Genomic DNA, 27,284 nt, shown 5'->3' on the forward strand with positions numbered 1-27,284 from the left:
GTAGAACCATGTGCAATCTCACGTGATCGACTCGTAGTCTTGTTTCTTTCTTCTACTTTTGCTTGATTGACGATGATTTTGATTGTCTTTGGAATTTGCGTGGTTGGATTTCCGATAGTGCTGCTGTTTTTATGCATCATGTGGTTGGTTGCACGTGACTCTAGAGATATCTGCCTGCCTAGTGGCCCTACTCCTCCCGTCATTCGGGGTTGGATTCCATTTGTCGGTTGTGGACTGAAGTTTGTAAAGAATCCACGGGCATATTTAGAGGTTTGCAGAAAGACATATGGAGACACCTTTATTCTGTACCTTTTTGGCATCAAGCTGTTTTGTTTGTTCTCTCAAGAAGGGCTTTCGTATCTGTATCAAGTTAGAGAATCAGATGCAAGTTTTACTGAAGCTACCAAAGGACTGTTGGGACTAAAAATTCCCAAGGAGTTAACAAGTGACTCTACAGTGTCCATGTTTCATCGAGGATTGAAGAAGCAGTTGTTGGAGGGATATTTGGAGCATATGAATGATGCAACTGTAGAAACATTACGCTGTCTGCACAAGAAAGGACGGTTTGAAGTCTTCTCATTTATGAAACAGCTGATACACAAAATTGGTTTCCTATGTTGGGTTGGACGTGAAGCTGCTCAGCCTGAGAATCTGGAAAAGTTTGTTGTGAACTTTGAGAAACTTGATCCAGAGCAAGGATTCAAGGATCTTGGAGCTCTGTTGTGGACAATTCTTACTAATAAGTGGGTTGAGAAGAAGGCTCTAGACAACATTGAACGTGTCTTACAAAATATATGGGATCAAAGGCAGATGAAGGGTGAGTGGATACCTGACAATTTGAGTGGGCTCTATGATGCTCATTCAGATCTACCAGAAAGGAAAAGGCATCGCAGAGTAGCAGCAGAAGTGGTGTTGTTTCACATGGCATCACAGGCCAACATGTATGCTGCACTATCTTGGACACTCATTAACTTACTGCTGTGTCGTGATGTATGCATGAAGAGGGTATTAGACGAGATCTCAAATGCTAGAGATTGTCATGGTGATCAACTGACGTATAACTTAGCAGCCCTGGACAACCTGACGTTCATTGAGGATGTAGTGCAAGAATCACTCCGTTTGGCTCAGCAGTCTATCACTTTACGAAAAGTTATGAAGCCCTGTCAGTTTGGAGACTACGCTATTCCTCCTGGTTATTACCTTGCTACCTTACTGTCTATCACAAATCAACAAACTCCAATAGATCAGCCACCTGCTGATCAGTTCTGGCCTTTCAGAAACCTCTCCAAGACTAACTACAATATAAGCACTTTTGGACATGGATACCATGCTTGTCCAGGGCAGCATTTTGCAATGATTGTAACAAAAGTCTTCGTTGTTTACCTTCTAACAGGACAGCACTCACTAATATTGGAACCTGAATTTTCTGATGTCAAAATTCCACCAACATCTGTTGGAGCTGTGGCAAGATCACAGCATCCATGCATAGTGAGATACTGCAAGACTCACGACTGACACAGTTTTACTTAGTAACATTTACATACTGTATTATATAAATATTGTTGTTATTATTTATTCTCATCAAAACATGTTACAAAGTCATTGCCAAACATGGTAAACGCAATACTTACTGTACAATCCAATAAAATAGTGCACTATGAGACAAATGTATGTACAGCAGCAAGTTCACTAAAGTACAGCCTGTCTCAAACTACATCTAGAGGAGGTTCACTCTTAATGTCCACAGACAACGGCCACAGAAATAGTGTTCACAGGACGCAAATTTTCCTTATGAAACCTGATGAATCTGCAAAAATATACCAGAAGTTGTCACGATAACAATCTACAAGCACGCTATATCTACGTAGGACAACAGTAATATCCAATGCATCAAATAATGCAAGTCACTACACTTACGTACCTTGCCTTCTCGAGCCAGTATTATGTTATTGGTCTCTTTCTCTTTCACTCTTTCCCCAGAACTCTCATCGTGTGATATTCTGACAAACACAGATGATTTACTCCATTTGTTACTGCACTCAGGACTTGCCCCAGAAGAATGTGATAAACGACGGCTAACCATACATGGAGATGGTGATCGCGACCGTTGAGTAGACCAGGGGGGAGACTGAGAACGACTGACATCAGGAGACAACAGCAAATTCACCTCGTCATCACTGTCTGTTTGTTCATCTATCATCCTTGTCCCCACTCTCAGCTGAGGTGAACTCCGGGTTGACTTTAGTCTACGACCCTTTGGTCCAACCACTCCACCGTATCTAGGATTGTCCTCAATTCGTTGATTAACATCTGGCTCTTTGAACGTGGGAGATGCAAGTGCCGGCTCAGTGTCAGAATCTAGCATAAATGTGACTGACTTCTTCTTTTGAGACTGACTGCGTGTGTTTTCCCCATTACAAAGACTGACAGATATCTCTGTGACATCTCCAGACTCATTATTGAGTTGACCATTATTGATCAGCGAACTCATAATCACAGGGTCTGCCTTAATTGGTTCTCTCATCACAGGGGAGACCAACAAGTTTAATCCCCCACGGTCCCTGGTTCTTTGAACTGGACTATTCTGTGTGGTATTTGAACGAGGAGGGCGCAGAACTCCTGTCTCGGCAGCACTTCTCTTACGAATTCGATCAAATGGATCCACTGGACTAAGAGCATTCTTTACGGCGGACATATCTATAGTTGCAGACTCCAGCACCATAGGCTTCTGCCATCTAAAACAAAAAAAGGGATAGTGACAATGCATTGCACTAACGTCAACTATCCACCAACAGCAACATACACAAGATGATACTTCTAGTAGCCAAGAAAATGCCAATAAATTGACTACATATTAAACATACGATTTAACATGCTAATATATGTACAACAAATAGCTACTGAATAACCCAAAACAAAAATTGTATATCATAATCTGATACATATAGTTGTGTGTACTTAAAGGAAAACATATTTAGCATTAAGTAGCGTTATCCCCGAGAAACACAGTGGAAGTTGCTTTAAATTAGCTGGTTCAGTTGGCTTCGCAGCTTCAGGTGCAAGCAATGTCATCAGATGATGCAACTTGCATTTGTGCAGAAAGTGCATTGAATATTTAAACAGTAAACAGAAGGAGTTTTCCAAACTGATGACACTGAGAGCAGAAGCTTTAAGACAAGCTTTGAGCACAGGCTCTTCTCAATGTGAGACCTGCAGCCTTAAAGCTCCACTGGAATGTTTATGTGACAACACAAAGCTGCACAATCCACAGTCTGAAATGCCACCGTGTGTGACTAAAACTTAGTGTGTCATTTGATGCATTGGTTGAATGGGAGAATGAGTTAGAAGATGAAAGTGATGCAAGGTCTACGCTAGAGCACTATATGTTTAGACCAGTTCCCACTTTGTCTCCAACCAGTAAATTCAAAGACGAACAAAACAAATTTGACTTCCCCCATCACATGATTCCTAGTAGGGATAAGTCATGGCAGAAATCCAGCAATGTGTGAGTATACCAGCTACATTCAGGTGCAACTACGGCTATGACTCAATAACGTTCACTGATCAAGAGTGTGTCTGCAGCAAAAATATATCCAAGTGACCAACAGAGGTGGAATGTCATCTATTTGCAATCCGTTGTACCACGATTCCTTTATACCTGAATATACATATAGTTCTCCCACATAGCCTACTTTACAAACAGACTGATTACTGCAAGTCACGTGTGTCCAAGAGATATTAAATATTAGCGAATGGGGCTCTGGCATTGCCCGGGGAATATTAGAATGGGTAGCGCATCAAGCCTTCATGCACAAAACTCGCTAGTCTGACCCATTTGTTAGCCTGACCTGTTTCATTTGAGAAGTAGAGAATATGATAATCTGCAACTTCGCAATCTGTGGTTCCCGGATGTCACAATCCAGACATGGCATCCCTCTAAACCAGACGAATGTTGGCAGCTTCCACCAGCAACAGATGGCCCATTTGTTTTCAATCAGATGTTAGACACAAACTTTCACAGGTTCACCACGTTGAATTTGTGGCACTACAGGAGTAATAAAAGTATCCTGGGTATCTTGATTGATTCCTAGACCTCAAAAGGAACCATTTTAAAGCATTTCATTGTTAACTTGAAACACCATTTGCATTAGGGAGAGAAACGCATTCTACAGGCATGGTTTCATGGTGATTGGCGCAGCAGTTTTGGCATGATTTATGTTGACAAACAGACAAACAGACTGGATGACACTGCATGGCTCCAAGCAAGCTTACCCATCAAATACAATGAATTTGTCATTCCGGCGAGAAATGGTCTGAAGAAATGCCTAATCCATTCCTGTTTTGTGCTCTCCAAGAACCGTGGAGATAAAGACTTCTTTAAAGATAGCAGGAGGTCTAAGTAGGTGTCACTCAATCGCATTCCGCTCGTCTCACGTGTGTTAATTACTAGACAATTACAATTGTAATTAATTAGGAAAGATGTACGCCTGTGAACAGACGTCCAATTAATGAAAGAGCAGACATTCGTTCATCAATATTGTGGAATTTGAATAGCGCGTTGAACACAATAGCGCAATTACGAGACAGAAAGAGTGAATTTCACAGCTCTGTGGTCGAATTTCCACAGCCATGATGCTGCTGCTGCATGATCGAGAGGCATATACAGTCCCTCGACACGTCAGACAAATACATGTAAGAACACAAAGTCGTATAGCGACACTCTGCATTCAAACAACACGTTAAAACAAGCAGCAGCTGAATGAGACTAGCAGACAGCGAAAGAGCGTACATGACTAAACAAAAGCACGCCCCATGCTTATGTCAGACTCACAAGATCACCACAATAAATAGAAATTAGCGCCAAGTCAAGACGTCGATCGGTGAAAAAGCACAGCCTCATGGACAATTTGCTTACAAAATGTATGTCCCTCCTGCAACAACATAGTAGTTGAAGGTCTACAAGATCGACAGACAAATATCAGTTAGTGTATGATTACACGCATGACCGTAATCAACACACGAGAAATAGAGATGGATTTTCTTGCAATACAAGAACATTGGCTAATGCCATCTATTTTAATTTGCTCTCGTCAATATTGGTAGATGCCGTGTACTTGTGCCATGCTGTCTCTCCTGTAGAGAGTGACCAGGTTGTTCTAGGATGACCATATGTTGGAGTGGTTATGTTGTAGCATGTACAAGTTGCATCAAACAGTACTGTTGCTGTTAAGGTAAAATCAGAACTGGAAGTGATCCTTGTAGTTGCTGTGTATATGCCTACTAACTACGAATAAAATGAATGAAAAATGAATTTATTGCTGTCACACATAGTGCAGTTCCCAATCAGTCCTGTGCTGGATGCCACTACTCTTGTCCACACCCAATCCTTACACCCTTGACCAGGTTCCAAACAGTTGATGGTGTCCTCTTTCCCTAACATCACTCCAGAGTTGTGTGAGTAACATTGCCATTGACAAAGCGTGCAACAGCACCAGAAGAAATTACATCTAGATGTTATCAGAAGGTAAAAACCATTTGCAACAAACCCTTGTAGCTGATCAGGACTTCTGCCATACAGCTTCAGATCATCCATGATGACTGACAAGCTGACGTTTGACAGTTTCACCACGCCCAGCGCTTATCCAATAGCCGAACCAGTTCTGCCTAACTCTGTGCTGAGAGGAGAAAGAGCCATACAGAAGAGAAGAGGAGGTAGAGAATCATCTCGGAAAATAACTTGCCTGATCCACATGAGCCTTGTCTTGATGGTACCATTCTTGTAGGAAAGCACCATTGATGTCCTCCACCCCTTCATAGCACATGTGGCAGAAACCTGCGCAAGACTGGACTGATCGCATGCAACTGAAAACATTGGAGTAACCAGTTGTCCACCCAAGGCTTGCTCAAGCTCATGTGTCTGGTTTTACAGTCTTCAGTAAGCATAAACACTTAAATCCTTTATAGAACTGTGGGTCTGCACTAGCCATCTCCTGGAGCCGGGCCAGGTACTTGCAGAAGCACCAGCTCGTGACACCAACTGAGGTTTTGGGAACCCTATGTCCAACAGTCCTCAGCAGCTAATGGTCAAGATTGCTTCTGCATGTGCGCGCGTGTGCGCACACACACACACACACACACACACACACACACACACACACACACTGCAAAGTTCTGCAAGCAGTCAATGCAAATCACGAATTAACAGCCACAAACTAACAGAACAATAACGCTTAGTTACATTTACAACAGATACTCCAAAACACAACAATAGTCCTTACTCTCCACGTGGAGACAATGCTAATGCATCTGGCATTGAAAGTTTCCTCAGTGTGAGACTTTGTGCTGCTGTGCTGTATCCTATTCGTTTGCGACGTAAATGTGACTCAGCCAACAGATAGAATGTGGCTGTGATGTGGTCATAACGTCCACTGTTTACAGATCTATCACATAATCAGTAAGCTACACGACAAGTAAACTCAACAGATACGTAGTTACTTTGTGATCTCTTCATGACTGCCAATACGACCTTTCACCATCTTGTCAATGATTTCACCCTGTTCTTCAGGTGTCAACTCCTCTTTGTCTACCATTGGCAACATTGGATCTGAAGGTTCTATCACACCATTCAGCCATGGAAAATGACTCAAATTGCTAGCTGATGGTCGCTTCTCAGGATCAACTTGCAGCATAGCCTTGATAATACTGCAAAGTCAACAAACAATCAATACAGCAGTTCTTATAATGGTGAAGTCCTGTTGAACCAAGTTAGAAAACAACTCTGACATAAGATGCTAGAAAGACTCACTCCCCTATAACAAGTTTAGCAACAATGCTCAAGAACACTAGAACACAAAGAGAGCAATCTTGCCATTGTTAATAAACTCTAATAAACTATTACAAAAGTGAATTCCAGTAGAAAGTCCAGAGTCAATTCAAAGATAAGTGTTAGTAGCGTCAAAGCTCTAAAAAATGTTCAATGCAGAAGCTTTGTGGATTCCATTACAATCACTTGACAGCTAATATGCTCAAAAAACATGGCCAGTGGATAATATGCTCAAAAAACATGGCCAGTGGATATCTACATCTGGTTTACATTGTACCTCCTTACCACTCTAAGAAAAGTTGTATATAATAACATAGTTATAATTCAACACATATTCCTGAATATTACATCCAACTGGCAGACAAGCATCTAACTATTTACAACAGCACTTGAAGTATTGTTTACAAGTTCATAAACACACGCTCAGTACTATAACTACAGTACTACAGTATGTGTAGTCCGCAGTCTATCTATACTATTATAAGCAAACAATGCCTGGCGATCTCTTCCTACACAGCTGTATACATTCACACGACTGTGTTTTTGAGGTTGCGTCAATGTTAGCTTGCCATTGACCATTTCACGACGGCAGAGTACTCATAAAACAAAAGTTGGGGAAACAAAGAGTCACTTTATGGTAGCCCAAATGTATGAACAGGTGGTCCAGATACACGTGTATGTGCAGTTAGCTAATAATATATATTGCTGCACATAAGCACAGACCACTGAGTTCCCATAAAGCAAGTGTTACTCCACATAAACACTCCCATTATTGGGCGTAGAAGACACAAGACCACACCAAAAAATCTTCATTTCTGGTAACATAAAGTAAAATATCGAGGTTGGTCAGTCGGAAATTTTTTAAATTTCCACATTTTTATATTTAAAAATACACAAATTAAATGCATTACACGATGGCCGTCGATCATCCACGATGGTACGCAGTACGTACACATACTATACCCTCACTGTCACAGACACCAACCGAGAATACGAGGCCAGCAGTCCCTATCAATAACGACAACCAGACAATCCCTGCCAGTGGCTGTACCGCCAGATCCACGCAGGTGCAGGTGGTTGGGGAAGATGCTGCTCCACGTCGTTTACATGTACTTTCAGCCAGAATTAACTTGCTGACAAGTTCTCAATGCCGTAGCAGCCTCCAAGGTAAAAATACATGACGTCTACCAAACTCTAGATGCAATCCAACATCGTCATCTGGCACTGCATCATAGCGAATTCTTGGATCCGATACTGTCTGCACAAACATCAGAGACCACACGCGCTTGCATCAACGTCTGACGTTACCACGCGAAGAATGTCTTTCAGCAGAGACGACTCTTCCATGCGCAGTATCCTAGAATTAACGATGGAACAACTGTCATCTAGAACCGTGACAGTGCTATGCAGGCATGGCACGTATATGTTGTGTACACTGAGCAATCCAACCCTCGTACCTATGCGCACTGTGCATGACAAGAATAATAAATGCACATGCATGCAACATGTTTGGAGGCCCTTGCCTAAAAAAATTAGAATAAAAATTGCAACCTTCAAAAACGGTGGTTACTTGGGTTACCCAAAATGAATAATTTTTTTGGTGTATCCTACTTAACACAAAATCCTGGATAACCTGTTTGCCATAAGTATCACAAATGATGTCTAAAGTTGCAGTTATTTGGACATTCCCATCGGACGTCATCACTTCGTAGATGTTTACTCGAACCAGTCTCTCCCCACCCCTGCCATTCCCTTTACATTACTCTGAACCGGGTATCCCCGGAGACAATACAAACTCCCGGATAATTTGTAACTCCTTATAGATGAGACCGAGTCACATCTTATGTTGCAGCTATTTCAATAACCCTGTTTTACATCGTCCTTTCGAAGACGTTGCTGCAATTGCAGGAAACAGGTGTAGCTAACGTGGCAGCTATGCAAAATTCATGCACGGGCAAACGAAGGTAACAGTATTTTAAAGTTCCAGATATACTCAAAATTATCTCGCTCTTATCGACGTTGCCGATAATAAACGACACGCTCGGTGCATACTGTCCAAGCTCAGGAAAGGGCATTTTAAATTTGGTGAAGATTTGACACGCCTTTCTGGAAAATATCACACATGAGTGGAAGTGGGTTCAATTGACAAGACTTTGTGTCGTCCCAAGAGAACTCTGGAAGATGACAACACCTTCACTGTTCACTTTGATTGAATCAGTGTGTGCAATGCCACAACAGGTAATGCCACAGTGAACAACCTTACGATGACATCACGAACTACAGACAAATGCCAGCAGCACATAGGTAGAGTAGTCTCGTGTAGCAAAACCCCACGCTTTTTATATATCTGTCAGTGGGTAAGGGGTTTGTTGAAATTACACAATTACACACGACCTGGTGTCGGCATACACCCACGCACCCACTAACTTCTTGGTGGTGCTAAAATGTAATCGCCACTACTGAAGTTGACTGCTAGCGATGTATTAAGCCAATGAGCAAAGTGCACAGAAAGAAAAAAAGCAGCTTTTGCACTGCTCCAGCAATCTAGAAATCCTAGTAGGCATGCACCACATTGTTGGACAAAACCTTGTAGTCAAGCTTGATACCAAAACCTGTCTGCTACAAATGTTGAAGCAAGCTTGCTCCCTTTCATCGCCTAGAACTGTAACTTGAAAGACTGCACAAAGAGATAGAAAAGATGGCTCGAACAGCACTCACCAGACAGTCTGAACAACAGATGTAACATAGTTGCAAAAGTCTCCCTTCACTATTCACTGAACTTGAACAGCCTCGCAAGCCTTCGTTTGGCAGGGTATCGATAACACTAATAAAGAACCTGCTATACTGTATCATCTATTTCCTGTCATCTGTTAACGCTAGTATGATTAGCAGCCACCAGGAAGTTGGTGGGTGCGTGGGTGTATGCCAATACAAGTTGTCGTGTGCAATTTCACCAAACCCCTTCCCGCCGACAGTTATCAAAAAGAGGTGGAGTCTGGATGTACAGACAACCGCGAATGGCAGCAATTGCTATTCCAAAGTGAGAAAAGACTGTGTGCCAAAGGAGGAGCGCAGAAAGTGCAGCAGTTTGCGAGAGCATTAGGATTAAACTTTTTGGTGATGTCACAATCTACAAACGAACGCCAGCATAAAGCAAAGTACAGGCACCGGCCACCCGGAAGGACACCAGCCGCTCTTCACAGTAGCCAAGGTTGTGTGCTGAAGGAGGAGCAGAAGTGAGCGGCAGTTTGCGACCACACAGGAAACAAACAATCGAAATGGCTGCACCCATGGAGCACTTTCCTCTTTCTATGTACACTGTGTGTATATATATATATATTAGACATATCGCGAGAGATATGCATTGTATAGAATTTTGACAACTCGGGATGTTTCGACCTGTAGGTCTTTATCAACCAAAAATACTAGACAACGTTTATCAACTGCACTATAAATTGTTAGTTATATATATATATATATATATATATATATATATATATATATATATATATATATATATATATATATAACTATTACCCAACAAACAAGCACCATCCCCAACCAAACCAAACCCCAATTATTCTACATATGTAGTCAAATCCCACATGTCAAACTCAGTTTCTAGCAAATATCTACGAATTATCATTCTAGCATTGTGTTGCCATAATCGAACAGAGAGCTGTTGCAAAAGGTTGGAGAACGCTTGCTGTAAATCGATGCCATCATAGGTCGTAGTTTTGGCTGCAATAGTTCTCAACGTCTGAAGACTTGCTTGAGTCCAAAAGCCAAAGATTCCAGTGCCAGAGGGTAGAACAGTCGTCCACATTATAATACTGACTGCTCGTGTTTGTAATCCTTTTCTAATTCTCCTGCCCTTGCAGCGGCTCCAGCCATTTCTGCAGCTTCACATACGTATCTAGCTTGGACAGTGTTATGAACTGTTACATCAAAGAAAGCAGGTCTGGCATCAACAAAGTCTGGATGAAAAATGACACCAGAACAAGCCTTAGAATTACTAGCTGGGGACCCTTTCAATGAATATCTGCAAAGCAGCTTTATTCTAAAATCACCTCAATAATTTTTTAGAAAACAATATAACAAAGCTTTGGACTAAATTTCAGAGTCGTGCGTCTTTCTGACAGCGAGAAACGTGACAATATGTTCAAAACATCAACATCACAGTTCCCCAAATAGGAGCCCTTAGGCAGATCATTTTCAAACAAGAAATTGAAACTAGATACAGATAATTCATTTCTGCTCATTGTCTCCGAATTTCAACGCAATTTGCGAACGCTAAATTTGAATTACGTGCATTTGACTTTCGGAACCCCGGATGGCCAGATATGCCTGGTGGCACTGTACACATACAGTAGGAGTTACACCTTCGCAGAAACATGACTGCATCACTCACATGACAACACAATTCGCAAGAAGACGAAAAGGAAATTCCAGCCAGTGTAAATAAGAGATAAGTACCCACTCAGTGCCAGGCTCATCCAGTCTTTAGTTGTCCATTTATCGTATAACCGGCAACACGACAACTTCAAAGCAACCGCGTCAGATCCTTCCTGCCTACCAACAATAGAAAAGAGGAGGGGCGAGGCCCAGTATGTGCTGGTAAAAGTACCCGGTCTATATGCAAGGATCTTGAAGGCCCAGATTAGGGAGGTTCGAGCGTGCTGTTAATAGTATTAGCAGGGTTCTCGCTACAGCGTGGCAGCATGGTGCTGCGCCAAGCTCCAGTAGAAGTGCGCAATGCTCAGAAATAGTAGATAGGAGTCCAAAGTTTGACAGCTAAGAAATGTATGAGAATTCCATACTACAGTACTGAAATACAATACTATATTACTTAGTAAAGGTGACATTAGCCACAAATCCGAGCTCTTTCAAAAGAACGCGGAGTAATAGCCCCCCTCCAGACATGTATTGTACTTGACAGTTGTGTCGCAGTCCCAGATGCGCTGCCACTGATAGTCCCAGATGCTTTCCTTGTGACACGCCCCATGACGATAAGCACACGTCTTGTCCAAGAAGTGTAGCACTCAGAAGCTACTCTAGACTATTCATGGCTTCTTGCAAATCAACAACTGCTGTCCATGCACGTCAATCAACACCTGATTAGACAAACTTTTTGTCGTCCAGAATTTGCGCATGTGCAACCTATGAACATTGCTAGAAGGACTTAGTGGCAATCAAAGTTGATTTCCTAGCCAGGGCACTTGAACACAAGTTACACGCTATAGCTATGATGCAAAATATACCTCATCTGAGATCGGCTCAAGTGCTCGTGTCCGACTTGGAGTGTGCAAGTTACTGTAGAGAGCAGAATACATGCATAGTGGACCTGCCCATCTCGCCACACCATCTCCAGCAAGAACCCTGGTATTAGTGTAGCTTTTGAGCTATTATTCTAGTCATGTCATGTGTGAGTAAGACAGTTTGTAATCAAATGTGATGTCACTTAATTATTATCAAAATTTTCAAATTCTGGAGAGAACATTGCACAGATATATAGCTACTAGTAAAATCTAAAAAGATCTCTCTTACCTGCAACAGTTGGGAGAAAGTGTAGATGGCAAATCATACACGCCATCAATTATACGAATAACAGTTTCACTGTCATTTGCTTCACAGAATGGCTCTCGACCAACCACAAGATAGTAGAGAATGACTCCTAGACTCCACACATCTACAAGTAAAAACATCATTCACAACTACATGTACGTGTACCAACAAAATTCTACACAAGCATCTTGACACAAACCAATCAAACATGATGGCACAAAACATGATCGTAAACAAACCTGCACACATGAACAGCAGCACAGCCAAATTCAACAAAATAACATTGCAAATTACCACCAAAAACAGAACCACACGACACAACTTAGAGAATCCCTTGATTCACATCCCGAAAGCCAATTTCAATAAAGACCATCCGATTTCCTGTTATTACGTTTCAGGCAATACAGTCCGCATCAAAACTATTGACACATTTACGCTTGGAGGCATGGCCATGGGTAGCGTGAGCAGAAATGCATCCATTTTCACGTCACATACATTTTCTACATAGAAGAGAACTATTGTGTATGTTCGTAGGTTTGCTAGACTTTTGGAAACACACAAGTGCACATCAGTAGCTTGTGTCCTCCTTTCCTTTTTTGATAGCATTTCCCTTGCTAGCATTCGGCATTCAGCTAGACGTGCATTCGATGTATGGCAACAGATCACAAGGCGTGAGCAAGTGTCACTCTGCCTAGATTGTGTCTTCAAGTTCATAAATGTTTTGAGGCCTACGTAGCTCAAAACACCACTTGATGACTGCCCAGAAGTTCTCTATTGGTGCAAGATCTGGCGAGTAAGTGGGCCAATCAAGAACCGTGACACCCAGAGTATTGTTTTTTTAGCTTCACTAGCAGCAGAATTTTTTGGCATAGTGTAGCAATAGCTTGCGACATCTCTTCTGCTGGTAGAAGAACTGACGACAACTCCTTCCTGTGCTGCCAGCTGAGGGGCAAGTTTGTTTGCTGATTTGTTGCCTCATGTTTACTATTTCAAACTGTCCGATGGTTTTCAGCTAGTTGCTTGGTCTTCCACAGGAAGCTCTGCATAGGATTCCTTCTCTAGTGTCCAGTCTACTTAAGAGTTCAGTAAACAGTAGAGTGAGAAACAAGTAAAAGTTTGGCAGATCATAGATGGCTTCTTAGTACCAGAGCGATATTAACAGAATATAAAGATGACTCCTGAACAAATTCTTTTAGCCAGGTTCACAATATTATTAATCCTAACCAACATGTACTGAGATACCATATTATTCTGCCAAAAATTACTTCTACAATATTAAATTTCCTTTTCCTTCACTTTGAAACTGTCTTATACGCAATAGTACCTATGTATGTTATGCTGAGAAAGTCTCATCAAGTCTACAGTTTAAGCATGATCTCCAACAATCTCAGCACTCACACAGCTCTCAGAGTGTACATCAGAATATATATCACAGCATCACTATTAAACGGTAACTGATATAAAAAATCAAAAAAATATTTTTTGTATTTTTTGTTAATTGTTAACATTTGTATGCCCAAAAAACTAAACATTAATTTTTGAACCAGATTCGTGAAGATCTTTGAGGTGCAAAGTTGCTTCCGGTTGTCTAGTAGGTGTACCCATTGTGACATAATAAGAGGACGGAAGTGGCTAGAGCGCATGCTGGCAACAGAAATGTCCTGCAAGAAAATAAACGTCTGGTTGCCTGCTGGCTGCAGTAATGTGCTCAGAAAGAAAGTGTCACTTCTCCAATAATGCCAAGATGTCAAAGAAAAATGGGCAGCGTAAGTGAAACAAGCAAGAAATCAGTGTGATGGGCCAATCGCACACTCAAACACGTCTAGTGCGTCTTCTCAGCCGGAATGATTCAAACGGAGGACAACGTTACTATGAAGCTTTGGGCTTTTACCCAAGGTAAAAGATACTGAAGCCTGAAGCACCAAGCTGTGCTGGCGATTGGTACTGGGAAGCCATTGCAACATGACAATGTCAGAAAGTCAACAAAATATACAGAAGAGGAGAAAGGATGAAAGAAAGCATAAGAAATGAAGGGTAAATCCAGTAAAATTAGAACGATTGATAGAGTTGCTTGTGACTATTTGCTACCTACTGCTAGAGCATGAAGTATAACTTTGAACCAAAGAGATAACTTTCTCTTGACAATGATGTGGATTATGTCGACAATGCTGAAGAATCTGATCAGTGTTCTGGTGTTAGTCCTGGACTCCAGTATCTAGCATTTACATAAAAGCAAAATTTTTCATTCCTCTAATACTGTTGGTTGCAATGGCAATTGTTGTTATTGTTGTTGTTGTTGGTAATGGTGCTGTGTTTCTGGTTTATTTAGAATTACTGTCTATGTACTTACGAATGTCTTGGCAAAATGGCTAAATTTTTCTTCTGTTCACACAGTAGCTTTGTTGATTAGAAATGCTAACATGTGTAATAGAATATTATTACAGTAATGTTGCTTTTACAGATTGTTGCTGGCTGTTTTGTATAAAATGGAAATTTCTAAATTCCATGAGATCCCAATTCAAACGTCAGAAGGCACTATGAGGCATATTTTAGTGTAGGTTTTATGTGAAACATGCTTGTCACCGGAACTATCAGTGGATGGTGTTATTTTTGTTTGTTGGTTGTGAGAGTTGAAACTTCTGAAGATTGTAATCAATTATTGAATCCTCACAACCATCATTTTGCAGCAGTTTCAAACATCCTCATAAATTAGAGATAATCATAATCATTAGGATCGGTATAATTAAGAGAGATTTCATAATCTTGCTTGCTCTGACCATAGGTAACTGATTCTCAACTATTCCTTTGTTTAATGAAAAAGGTGAGAAAAAGCCAGTTAGACTTCTGATATATTCATGATTCAATGAAGAAGCACTTGAAGTGCAAACCCTCGGCCGGTATGCAACTTGAAGGTAAAGTAGTCGCACTATGACAAATCGTATGACAGAATGGTATGATGTGGGTAATAAATAAGAAGCATTATTGAAATGGTCACAGGTCGAGTTTGAGGTGAGTCACGTGACTGGCTGCTACCGTGTACAACGGGTAGCTACGCAGTCCGTCAGCCAACGTTCCGTAGGACCTCGCTTCTATTTCTTACAACCTTCGCTTGTCGGTTCTTTGTGCAGGTGATTGTTTGTGCAGCTTTTGAGGTCGTTTGTGCAGCTCTTGAGGTCATAACTATGCCGGTTTTAGGCGTGGCATAGGTACCAGAGCCAAAACAAAATTAGATGTGGGAACACTACAAATGCAGCTAGATTAGCTAGGCGTTGTTTCTAAATGCATGTTACAAATGTAGTTGTTTCCAAATGATGGAACAAGCCAAATGTTACAAATCGGAGAGCCTCAACGCTAGGCCGGCTGGCAATCTTCGCCTTATGTGATGAAGTAACAGACGTGATCATTGTTCTGTTTGTTGGTGGGAAACCTAGGTTACAAATGGAGACCAAACAAGCAGCTCACCACCGATTTTCCAGCTCACAAGAATGTAAAAGTCTCGTTCTTTGTGCAGCTTCTCTAGGTTGTTTGTGCGGCTTCTCTAGCTAGACATCGCCTACTGTTGTAACGAGGTGACCCCAGAGCCAAAACAAAACATCAATGCGGGAAAACATGCACGTGCACATGTCGATTAGCTAGGCGTCTGTTCGCTCTGACTTTGGATACCGTAAAACAGAAATGAATAGAGACGCACTAGCGTACTTACAGGTCAGCCGAGCTGCTTTGTCCTACAAACAGACGCTGTCATGGACAATGCACGTTCTCCTTCGCAAATTCCCGTCAATGCCAAATTTCTGTTGAAGACGACACTAGTGATCGTTGCAACAACACCACAGCCGCTCAGCCACGCACACCCAAAATTCAAGCTGGCAGACTGCAGAACCACTATGCAGAAACACTGTGCAACAAGCAAAATGTTATAAGTCAGGCACAGCTACACACCTCGCCCTGGTTGTTGTTGGGAAAACATACACGTACAAATGTATGTGCTAAACCCTTAAAGCAAAGGACTAAACACCATGTACAGGACGGACGCCCGATGGCTGAATTCTCGTTAGCAGCTACCAAACAAAGCGAGGTGGAACCTCATGATGACATCACGTTCGTCTATTGGTCAGTAATAACACCACTTCTCGTCTATTTGTCGGAATAGCTTCATCTGCATCTCCGCTAACCAACTATATATATACGGTCGATGGGTCGTACGGTCATCAAACGACTACTATACCCTCCACCCGGAAATCCGGGCCTCGGGTAATTAGTGAGTATGGATGGCAGTGTACAACTCATGTTCTCTCCAATCCACTTCCAGCACACGGAGTCTTGTGAGCTGATGATACTGCCACTGTGTATCTCCTGCACATGCAATGAAGCTCATCTCTTGCACGCTGTAGCAGTATCTACTGGAGAAATCGTCATGAGCAAGTCTATCGTTAGAATTCTACAGGACTTACCCTCCATTTCTCACGCTTTATTTCAGCCTTTTCTCCCCTTCTGTATTTGTTGACTTTCTCACATTGTCATGTTGCAATCCTCTCAATGGCTTCCTACTACACAAATCGCAGGAGCAGTTTGATGCTTCAGGCTTCAGTCTCCTTTACCTTGGGTAATAGCCCAAAGCCTCATAGTAACGCTATCCTCTGATTCGAAACATTCTGGCTGAGAAATACACACTAATGGGTCTGAATGAGCGGTACCGGTTGGCCGATCCCACCAATTTCTCACTTGCTTCCTTGCGCTGCCCATTTCTTTGACACCTTCGCATTATTGGAGAAGTGAATCAAAGCCACGCTTTCTTTCTGAGCACATTACTGCAGCTAGCAGGCAACCAGAGGTCTACTATCTCGTCAGACATTTTCACAAATGTAGCTTCAAAAATTAAAATTTTATTCTTTGGCATACGAACGTTAAGAACTAACGAAAAATGCAAATATTTTGATTTTTTAATTAATGTCAGTTACCCTTTAAGAAGTTGAACTATGGTTTGTTTCCTTTCAGAGGTCGCAAATCACCAGAGTGAAATCTAAACAACTGTCTTACAAGAATGACTGTAAAATAGGTTTAATATACATGCCATAGAATTTCTGCGAGTACTTGTTAGTATAATCAACAAAACTGACAATGCACTTACTAGAAATAATTGAAAGTTTTAATCAAGATGTCAAGAAAATCCTTGCACAAAATCAGAGTTACTTTTATGGTTATCGCAAACACTAGATGTTTCCATTCCACACTACAACATATCTGGACATAGACATACTTCTAAACACCTGTCACCAGAATCTACCAAAAGACCATATTCACGAAATCCATGATGATGTGCGAAAGTAGCATTTATTTAAGGCCTGTCCACACTACACCAGAATGATCGCGATCCAATTGCAATAGTGAGTGTCCACACTGAACTTTAAAACGATACCTCTGCCTCATTTTCAATATCACGTGACTGATGACCAATGTGTACATGTGGCTTCTTTGCTTGTGGAAAGCACTGATACAGCGACGTAAGGTGAACGAGAACAAACACGAGTGAGGAGCATTAGATGTTCCGACTACAAGTGTTGCGTACGTGAAGGTAACACCCACTATTTCTAATTGGATTCAACCGATTGCGATCGAAATCACCTCGAGATGTGGATTGTATTTATCGCAATCAAATCGCGATCCAGATGCAAGTGTGGACAGGCCTTAACTATCTCAGACGCCAACTATCATGTCCTACAATAAAAACATAAAACAAAGAGAAACAACACATTCCTCATATGTAATCAAAATATCTTTTGAATAAAAAGAAGTTATCTCTTGTGAAGATAATATCTCTATTGCTATCGCTGTGTCATGGCAACTACATTGCCACTTTCCTCAACAAACCTTTCTAAATTAAAATCATTCCAAACAAAATTCAGCAACAAAATTCACATTCGTAGTCCACAGAACCCCCTTTTGAGCTTCCACAACATTCACATATGCAAGATAATCAAAATAATGTTCATTTATGGCACTCTGTAACTGTGCATGTTGGTATGGTTTTCGAGGTACATGTAACATCCGGTTAGCGACGAAACTCACACTGTGGTGGTATGCCAAACATAAAAATGGCCATATCCATGTTGTCGAAGTTTGGCTTGTGTGAAAAGAAATTAATACTTTCTACAGAGGCTTTCTTCAGAAAAAAATAAAGAGCAGTAATCTGGCTGTCTAGCAGAAAAAATATCGACTTGCATGATTAGTTCAAATTAAAGGTCAACCTCACAGTAATACTCTTCCAGCAATGTCTGACACTTGCAGGGAATTGCCCAACTGTGACCTAATGAGTTACTTGAAAAACAGACGTAGTCTGTGATCCAAGTCTCAGAAATGCTAAAATAAGCAAGTTTCGTTAACCACCCCTCTTTGGTTTGTTGATTTCATATGTTAGAACATGCCTTCAGAGCACAGATTCACTATTTGTTAGTAATGAAATATGTAGCATCGTGCCAAACAGTGATGTAAATTAAGATGCTACGGTCGCACGAGTATCCAAAATTACGAGGCTTCATGGGAAACAAAGGGTTTCTCTAGTACAACAACTGCTGAAGAACGTCTCACTGCGTTGCTGAGAGAGTCTGATTAATCCTAACTAATTTTGTGACTAGAACTACCAAAGTAGGTTTACTCTATTACTGAGCGCACACGGTAGGCAGTGGAAATCAAACCTGCCTCAACTTGACTCAACTTCAAGCTATAGCATGACGCAACTTCCATGGCGAAACAAAGCCCACCCAAGTCGAGTCTCCGGCGAGTCAGGCGTGAGCCAGTCAAAATCACACCCATCCGGCAGCGTCGGAATCGAACCGGCCCTGGCCCGACTCAACTTCCCGTCTATAGCATGACACAACTTCCACGACAAAACAAAGCCCAGCCGAATAGAGGCCCAGAGAGAGGTCCCTGGCGAGGCGAGCGCAAGCGCAGGTGCGAGCCAGTTGATCCGTCCGTCCTTCCTCCCGCACACCAAGACGTGTTACTACTAGATTTGTCCAAGGACGGTGTGTCAATCTGCCCTCCCGGACAAACCATCCTTTGGGACATAAAACGCCACCCATACGATGCACTATGTGACTGAACTCATCACCATGACGCAATATTCTCTCTTTTGTGCTTTCGCATATCTATTGCTTGGTCTAGCACAACTTGCTCTTGACTCAAAGAACGAGCCTTTGCAATTGACTTGCCCAAAAGTGTACACTGTACCTAGCTCTGTTGGAGGAGACAAAATTACTGGCATCTAACCAACTGCTGATACATCTATATCATCAAAAGAAGAAATAGAGGCATTGAAAGCACAACCATGACGGCACTTTATGTTCTTCTATGTTTCTGTGTGACAAAGAAATTCTTGCTAGAATCCATAACAGAAACAGCACTGTCAACAGAAACACGGGAAGTACAAACAGCACAGCTTTTCCACATGAGCTTGAGCCTGTAGACTAGAAAAGCATCAACTGTCTGGGTATTTAATTAATTAATTAAATGCTCTGTTTTGCAAAAATATGGTTGCCACAAATTTTGCATTACTGCCACTCAAGTTGCAATTTGTGTAGCAATACTGCTACACCAAGAAGAAAAAGTAAATTATACCTAACATTTAACAACTATGTTGGATTCTGGGACCATATTGGTATGAATCAAAGCTCTTTACTTGCAGGATGTAATTCATTGTTGCATTCACCACTGGGCTACAGGGACTAAACTGACGTTAATATAGCCAATTTCTGGAGTTACAATGAGTTAGAGGCAAGATCAGTTAGGGGCAAGATCAGTTAGGGGCAAGATCAAGGTGGTATTAGGGCTAAACAAACCAACACACAGTACACAGGAGGTACGGCTCAGTTGGATAAACAAGTCTGTCTGGAGTTTTTTGGCAGTGTCCTTTGTCCAGCTTTCAGTGTCAGACCAAGAATCTTCTGATCCAGTGTTAGGATCGGATCAAGCCCAATAACCATTTGTTAAACAGTATCTCCCCCAGCAGACAGTCTACATCTAGTAACAACTCTCACTTCCTCACATACTGGCTTGTCGTAGTTTGCCCACATTTCTACAGTTATGTTTGCCAGACCTTTTCTACACAGGAGCATGAATCAACCATTTCAGGACAGCCGTAACACTTTTTTCATGTTGCCTATGGATCATTGACCAGATAACTTGTGGAAACCCTGCTTCTTGTGATAACATGAAATTCCCTTACACTTGGTGTACCCCACATTCCACAGTGGGTCTAATTCTAAGCAATCGGTGTTAATTGCAATGTACCTCTGTATGCCTCTGCTGGTGCCTCAGCCAGTCCCTCACATGCAGTTTCCTAGCTATTTCTGAGTTTGTTATCATAATAACAATTCTACAATATTTTGAGTTGCTTCTGACTTGTTATTGCCAATGAGTAAGTCTCTATTACTTGGTAAGCAGACCATTAGTAAACAGACCATTGGTAGGTCAACATGAGCATATTGTAAGAAATCATACTAACATCACTGTAAGGTCATGCTATGCTTTCACAGTTGAAAGTCTGATCATGATGAAGAACACTAAATTTTCAAGCCAACCATCTGACTCACTGCTGTCATTGATGGTGACTATAATAATAATAATAATAATAATAATAATAATAATAATAATAATAATCACCGCCGTGGCTTAGTGGTTAGCAACAATGGCTACCACTCCATGGTTTGAGGGTTCAAACCCCAGTCACGACAGTAAATTGTGAAACTTGTCTGTCTTTCTTTCTCATGTTTCTCTAGCTTTATCCATGAGACTATGACTCGTTTCAGTCGTTGGGGAGTTTCTGTGGTCTGGCGAACGGTCCGTTGACGATGACGTCCAGTGCTTTCCTGGTGGTCGTTGATATCCACTAGGCGTGCTGTATCGAGTACGCGGTCACCGTAATGCCTGCAATCTATATCGAATTGGCTAGTCATTGATCGCCGTATGGACTACACGGAAACATGTACCCCACTGGGCTCACCTGCCGGGTTGGTGGGCACCCAGATGGGAGTAAAGACCCCACTAGCCCATTATGGAGGGGCATAACGACACATAATTATAAATTATATTTATTATTATTATTATTATATATTATTATTAGCATCATTCATTGGGGGTGCATGGACCTCCAGCAGCTCAATCGACGGACCAGAAAGCTCCTCTCTATGCACGGTGTCCACCATATTGCTGCAGACGTTGACCGACTGTACGCTCCTTGCAGTGATGGGGGTAGGGGGTTACAACAGATTGAGTCGACATATCAATCTTGTATTGTGAGGCTGAACTGTTACCTTGATGACAGTTCTGATCCTTTCATGCAGATGATACAGGAGTGTGAATCTGGAAAATCTTCACACTCGATCAAGCGCATGGCTTGTCGGTTTACTGCACAGCTGCGGAGGAGTCTTGCCTCGGACGACAAGTTGCAGAACTTACACAGAAATGCATCCATCTCAGTTGAAGGTGGCTTCAAGCAAGCGACTGAAACAGATGCGAGACATTACTGTATGTGTTGCAGTTCTCTTCGTGTGCGGTCCTGGAGCGAGAAGTCTATGCATGGGCAGTATCACCGTCTCACTGAGCAACCGCCTGTGGACATGAAAGAGACCAGACATCTGTCTCAGAAATAGGAAGACAAATACTTGTCTTCTTATTGATATCAGCTGTCCTGCTGATGGCAACATTGGCAAGAAATATGCTGAGAAGTTGGCGAAGTACAGCGACTTGCAAGTGGAGATAAGCCGCATGTGGCATTGTCGAACACTGGTGGTTCTGGTGGTCTTGGGAGCTTTGGGCACAGTCCACGCAGGTATTACACGGTGGCTGGACATTATTCCAGGTTATCATAACCTGCAGCACTTACAGAAAACAGTGCTTCTGAGATCTACTCGGATCCTTCGTAAAGTTATGTCTTCTTTCTAGACAGCCGTGATGGTCTAAGTACTTCTGAAGCAGGGTTTGCTTCTGGTACTTCTAATAGACTTTACAAATCAGACTGATCTGGTTGAGCACAACACATAATAATAATAATGATAATGATTAGCAACAATGGCTACCACTCCATGGTTTGGGGGTTCAAACCCCAGTCACGACAATAAATTACGAAACTTGTCTGTCTTTCTTTCCCATGTTTCTCTAGCTTTATCCATGAGACTATGACTCATTTCAGTCGTTGGGAGTTTCTGTGGTCTGGCAAACGGTCCGTTGACAATGACGTTCAGTGTTTCCTGGTGGTCATTGATATCCACTAGGCGTGCTGTCGTGATGTTCGCGGTCACCGTAATGCCTGCAATCTATATCGAATTGGCTAGTCATTGATCGCCGTGTGGACTACACAGAAACATGTACCCTACTGGGCTCACCTACCGGGTTGGTGGGCGCCCAGATGGGGTAAAGACCCCACTTGCCCATCATGGAGGAGCATAGCGACACATAAGACAGCCGTGATGGTCTAAGTACTTCTGAAGCAGGCTTTGCTTCCGGTAGACTTTAGACTTTACAAAACAGACTGATCTGGTTGAGCACGGCAATTTGTTTCATACCACTACAGGTGCAGTGCTCTAGGCCTGACAAGATACATACACTAATAAGCAAAAATAGATACCGTATTACCTCGCTTAGAAGAGCATGCTCTTATAGTGCGAGGTTGACCAGACTGCCCTTATACCTCGAGGTATAAGGGCATGCCCTTTCAGGTGAGGGAAGAAGCTGTTGTGGTATCCTGGTAACAAGCATGCACACAAAGCAAATACTGATCCACGTCTACTACCTAAAACAGCTAAGCAAGCATGCAACCATTCTATGCATCTATTATCTAATGACTGTCTTCATATTATAAAGCATCTTCATCCTAATTTTCATCCCTGTCTTCATCACTGCGTTCTTCCTCACTGCCATCTTCCTCATCTTTCGTCCTCACTGCCATCTCATTCGTCCCTTTACTTGACCCATAGCTGAAGATTACTTCACGGTACGCCGCTGTCTCTTGCTGCTCTTGATAGGTTCCCTCCGTACTCATCGTACTTTTCTATTGCAGAAAGCTTCCTCTTCACGGTATATACGAAATTCTAGTCTTTCTCTCTGTACTTTCAGTTTCTGTTTCAGCAACCTCCAACTCCTCCACAAACTCCTCCGACGCCATGTGGTAAATTACTAAACTGCGCAAGCGCTGACATTTTGAGGTCCGTGTGTTCGAGGCTACCTCACTTATACGGGCATGCCCTTACAGTTGCAGAGTGTTGTGAACACAATTTCTGCTCAACCTCACCTATAAGAGCATGCCCTTCTAAGCGAGGTAATACAGTAGTTATAGAAGAATAAAAGTAGAAGAATAAACAAATATAAATTAAGGTTTAATCCAGCTCTTGAAGTCCATGTACGACAACACCATGATTCTTGTCCTTGTCTCATTGTCCACTGATCGCCACAGATTACCTTGAGTATTCAGAATGAACCCGCTCACTAATTCATTATTAGAATGAACTGCTCTCCATAAGAAAGAGAGTTGGTTAACACGCAATAGACCTGGAGCTTCCCTGATAGGTTCTCCAAGAGTTTCCCCGCAAGGATGTTCTGTTTGAGATCCATAGCCCTCTCCGATACCCACTTCTCCACGCTTGATGTAGTAAACATTTGGTACTTCCCATTCCCAGATCCCACAGTTCACATCCATAGCCCAATACAGCTAACAATAAGGAGTACATTATCGTTGTCCATACTGTAGGATTACGACACACACCTTTGACAGCCCCTACAATTGAGTATAATGAAAAGTAGAACTTCATACTTCATGACTATACTGTAGCCCAATTAATTAACGTAACTAACCTCTCCCAATGCCCTATCACTATCAAGTCCAAGGTCATACGCTTACTGCCCTAACCTCCCCTAATCGCCTCAGTTCTTACTCAAAACGATTTACCAAAAGAACAATTACACATATCTACATCACCCATGACACATACATAAATAAGTCAATCGCCAACAGCAACGGACAGACAACAACGTAGTACGCACGACACTAACACAATAACCATCACTAGTTTACAGACGCACCTCCGGCAGGCCCATCATAGCTGTCGCCTCGAAGTATCTCTGGCGCAGTGTAATTCATACTACCGCATGACGTGCTCAACTTCTCACCAGGTCTGAATATATTCGATAAACCAAAGTCAGTCAGACGCACCTGCGGTCCTTCAGAAAAGAATATTATGTTATCCGGTTTCAAATCGCGGTGGACAACTCGCAGCTTGTGACAGTACTCAACGGCTTTGAGTATCTGTCTGAAACAAGCTTTCGCATCGTCTTCCCTCAGCGGTCCTTTCTTCAGAATGACGTCGTACAAGTCACCTCCGTCACCCAACTCCAAAATTAAGTAAAGCTTAGTAACCGTGTCTATGACTTCGTAGAGGCGTACGATGTGAGGGTGCTGCACAAGCTTGAGACAGTTGACCTCTTTGTAAAGATGATCGCGAGATACGTCGTCAAGTTTTGTTTTGTCGATCACTTTCACTGCAACGCGCTCTCCCGTAAACACGTGACGCGCCAGACGCACGACAGCAAAGCGGCCCTTGCCAAGTTCTTTATCTAGATCGTATGCTCCGGCGATCGCTCCGTCCATTCCTGAATGCCGACAAAAAGCAACCGACTTTGCGCATGCTCGGTAAACACAACGGTCATTGGAATTTCAAGGCTCTTGGAATTTCTAGACGTAGACGGCTCTGGGGCAGTCACTGCAATCAAGGCACTGGACGATCATCTTCTACCAGGAGGTACTGAATTGCTCAAGATCCTTGCAAGGTGCTAATTTTCTAACGGTACTAAGTAGGCAATGATGGCAAGGATCGTACGTATAGATGCCATCATGTGAGACCATCCCAATAGCACGTAGTTTGCTTCGCTGTCTGTCTGACTCAAACTCTCGCCGCTTGACGCTGACGCTGCGAGCCAGGGGTCACTTGAAATTTACAACCCGTATGTTGACTAGACTTCCGTTTTCATTTGTGATGACGGCGGGATGCAGTGCTCGAAATAACTACAGAAAACCCTCAACACAGCGGATCTTCTGGGCACCTACCGTACGAGCACTACATGTCCATTTACGCTAGCACATACAAAATAGTAAACAAGGAACTAGTCTCGCGTAGTCAGACCTTTTCCGCCGCGTCATACTTTCCGTGCCCGGAAGTATGACACGGTTGAAAGGGGTCTGAGACTAACAAGGAACTATATCATTATGTCATGCACTGTAGCAGAACTTCCGTAGTAAGTGTTTCGAATCAATTCAGAAACGTAGAGACTTTAGATAGGAAAGAGTTCCAGAAATTTTGAGCATGATAGAAAGTTAAAGTGCTTCAGCGTTTGGATTTGGCAAATGTAGTCCTGATTGAAAAAATCTCATGTGTTAATTATTGTCTTCTAGCTGTCTCAATTAAGGTGCTAGCTAACTGATTTGCCATTATTGACACAAGTTTTAGGCTGTCAACTTAAATTGCTATATGCTAATATTTGATGTAGATTCACCAGTGAAACTCAATGGCTTTGACGTCAGTAACTAGGGTGGTGGTACTTGCTCTTGGATGTAGCTTGGTTAGAGTGCAAATGGAGAATTTTCATGCAGAGAGAACTCTTATGTGAGTGTCAGTCTTATGTAACACAATATTCTCTAACTTAGTGCTTTGCAGTATTGATTGGAGTGGAAGGAACTATTTGTTCAGAGGAAACATGCCAATAAATGGCTCACAGTTTGTCTACACTGAACTCATTTCAACTCTGCGGAAAGTGGCTTTACACCAGAAGAACCTTACGCTACCAGAGAAATTTTATCTAACAGATATCAGGTGATGTAATTTTTATAGCTAAGGTATACAGTGTAACATTAAAGCAAAGGTGACATCTTAGTGAAAGGGGCACATACAGAAAGTTCTGTTGTGTGTGTGTGTGTGTGTGTGTGTGTGGGGGGGGGGGTATCTAACACACATTATCCAAAAAACATGTCTGTACAATCTAAAGTCAGTCTATGCAATATCATTTTGGCGTTATATAGCCAGAATTTCACCCACAGTTGTTCATGTATGTTATATTGGACACCTTCTAGCCTTTAAGTGCTCAAGATTATAGCATGTAGAGCTTCTTTTAAACATAATGTTTCAATTAGCCAATCTGTTAGTCATTTTTATCAGCAACTCTCTACTAGACTGTGGTGTAGCAATGCTGAAATGATACTAGCTAGATGTAGTATAGATGGTACGGTTAGTTCCTCCTGAGACTTGTCATAAATAAAGATTATATTACCGGGTATATTATATATATAGACTTTTGTTACACTTACAGAGTTACAGCATCTGGTGGTATATTTTATCCACTTGCTGTGGAAACTCTCAGTCTATTGACACCGTACAGTCTCAACATCTTATGCTCTATAGCTTCAATAATTTCTGCAATGAGTTACGTGACATTTTCAAAGCCTTTTAACAACTTATTACAACAATTGTCTGAAATTATGATCATATAATGCTAGATTGGTTTTACAACGTTTGAATGTAGATATAGAGGATGTACGTAGTTGGGACATGCTTACTTGAGTTGTTGGGGATGTTGGATGCGGAGCGTTCATGTATGAAATTAATACATATACATGTGTGTGTGTGTGTGTGTGTGTGTGTGTGTGTGTGTGTGTGTGTGTGTATGTGTGTGTGTGTGTGTGTGTGTGTATGTGTGTGTGTGTGTGTGTGTGTTCCCGGATGTATGATGGCACGACACGGACTACGTTGTAGTGCTTGTTTTGCCTGATATTCAGTCTCCAACTGACTTCTGTTACCGTTCTTCAACATCATTGTTTCGGTTAACATCAGGCGGTTTCTGAAGTCAACACACCCAG

The 27,284-nt window shown here is 42.0% G+C and overlaps 4 protein-coding genes and 1 long non-coding RNA gene across 6 annotated transcripts in view; 2 read left to right on the forward strand and 3 right to left on the reverse strand.

Moving 5' to 3' along the window:
• Nucleotides 1–100, reverse strand: part of LOC134178554 (splicing factor 3B subunit 3-like) — a 63,208-nt gene extending 63,108 nt beyond the window's left edge. The window contains exon 1 of the mRNA XM_062645426.1: nt 23–100. The gene's annotated coding sequence lies outside the window, so the exon portion shown is untranslated. The remainder of the gene's footprint in view (nt 1–22) is intronic.
• On the forward strand, nt 73–1,645 carry LOC134179168 (24-hydroxycholesterol 7-alpha-hydroxylase-like). Of its 2 annotated transcripts, XM_062646060.1 has the most exons (2): nt 170–270; nt 347–1,645. In XM_062646060.1, exon 2 carries the CDS (start codon nt 463–465, stop codon nt 1,513–1,515), a length of 1,053 nt encoding a protein of 350 aa, XP_062502044.1. In that variant the 5' UTR covers nt 170–270; nt 347–462; the 3' UTR covers nt 1,516–1,645. The 2 variants fall into 2 exon arrangements, with proteins under 2 accessions (XP_062502043.1, XP_062502044.1); XM_062646059.1 differs by having other exon boundaries at nt 73–1,645.
• On the reverse strand, nt 1,550–23,546 carry LOC134178555 (serine/threonine-protein kinase SIK2-like). Its single transcript, XM_062645427.1, has 7 exons — nt 23,492–23,546; nt 12,568–12,627; nt 12,371–12,512; nt 6,496–6,702; nt 6,279–6,440; nt 1,922–2,735; nt 1,550–1,807 (listed from the first exon to the last, which is right to left on the reverse strand). The coding sequence occupies exons 1-7, from the start codon at nt 23,544–23,546 to the stop codon at nt 1,790–1,792; spliced, it is 1,458 nt and encodes a 485-aa protein (XP_062501411.1). The 3' UTR covers nt 1,550–1,789.
• Nucleotides 23,547–23,769: 223 nt separating this feature from the next.
• LOC134178417 (SNF-related serine/threonine-protein kinase-like) lies at nt 23,770–25,033 on the reverse strand. Its single transcript, XM_062645297.1, has 2 exons — nt 24,461–25,033; nt 23,770–24,155 (listed from the first exon to the last, which is right to left on the reverse strand). Exons 1-2 carry the CDS (start codon nt 25,023–25,025, stop codon nt 23,914–23,916), a joined length of 807 nt encoding a protein of 268 aa, XP_062501281.1. The 5' UTR covers nt 25,026–25,033; the 3' UTR covers nt 23,770–23,913.
• A 34-nt stretch (nt 25,034–25,067) lies between these two features.
• Nucleotides 25,068–27,030, forward strand: LOC134178418 (uncharacterized). The gene is made up of 3 exons (XR_009969624.1): nt 25,068–25,204; nt 25,922–26,037; nt 26,089–27,030. It is a non-coding gene; the product is annotated as an uncharacterized LOC134178418 (long non-coding RNA).
• Nucleotides 27,031–27,284: the final 254 nt, after the last annotated feature.

Source organism: Corticium candelabrum, chromosome 4, assembly GCF_963422355.1.
Source record: "Corticium candelabrum chromosome 4, ooCorCand1.1, whole genome shotgun sequence".
Classification (NCBI taxonomy): Eukaryota; Metazoa; Porifera; class Homoscleromorpha; order Homosclerophorida; family Plakinidae; genus Corticium; species Corticium candelabrum.

Excerpts from the sequence above, each read along its gene's own strand:
- LOC134178417 (XM_062645297.1), bottom strand. The coding sequence starts at position 25,025 with ATGGACGGAGCGATCGCCGGAGCATACGATCTAGATAAAGAACTTGGC. Across the intron at positions 24,156-24,460 it reads CTATGATGGGCCTGCCGGAG|GGGCTGTCAAAGGTGTGTGT; the intron begins GTGCGTCTGTAA and ends ACTCAATTGTAG.
- LOC134178555 (XM_062645427.1), bottom strand. The coding sequence starts at position 23,546 with ATGGCGTCGGAGGAGTTTGTGGAGGAGTTGGAGGTTGCTGAAACAGAA. Across the intron at positions 6,703-12,370 it reads CTTTCTCCCAACTGTTGCAG|TATTATCAAGGCTATGCTGC; the intron begins GTAAGAGAGATC and ends TTGACTTTGCAG. Across the intron at positions 2,736-6,278 it reads GCATTGTCTCCACGTGGAGA|ATGGCAGAAGCCTATGGTGC; the intron begins GTAAGGACTATT and ends TTTTTGTTTTAG.
- LOC134179168 (XM_062646059.1), top strand. The coding sequence starts at position 73 with ATGATTTTGATTGTCTTTGGAATTTGCGTGGTTGGATTTCCGATAGTG.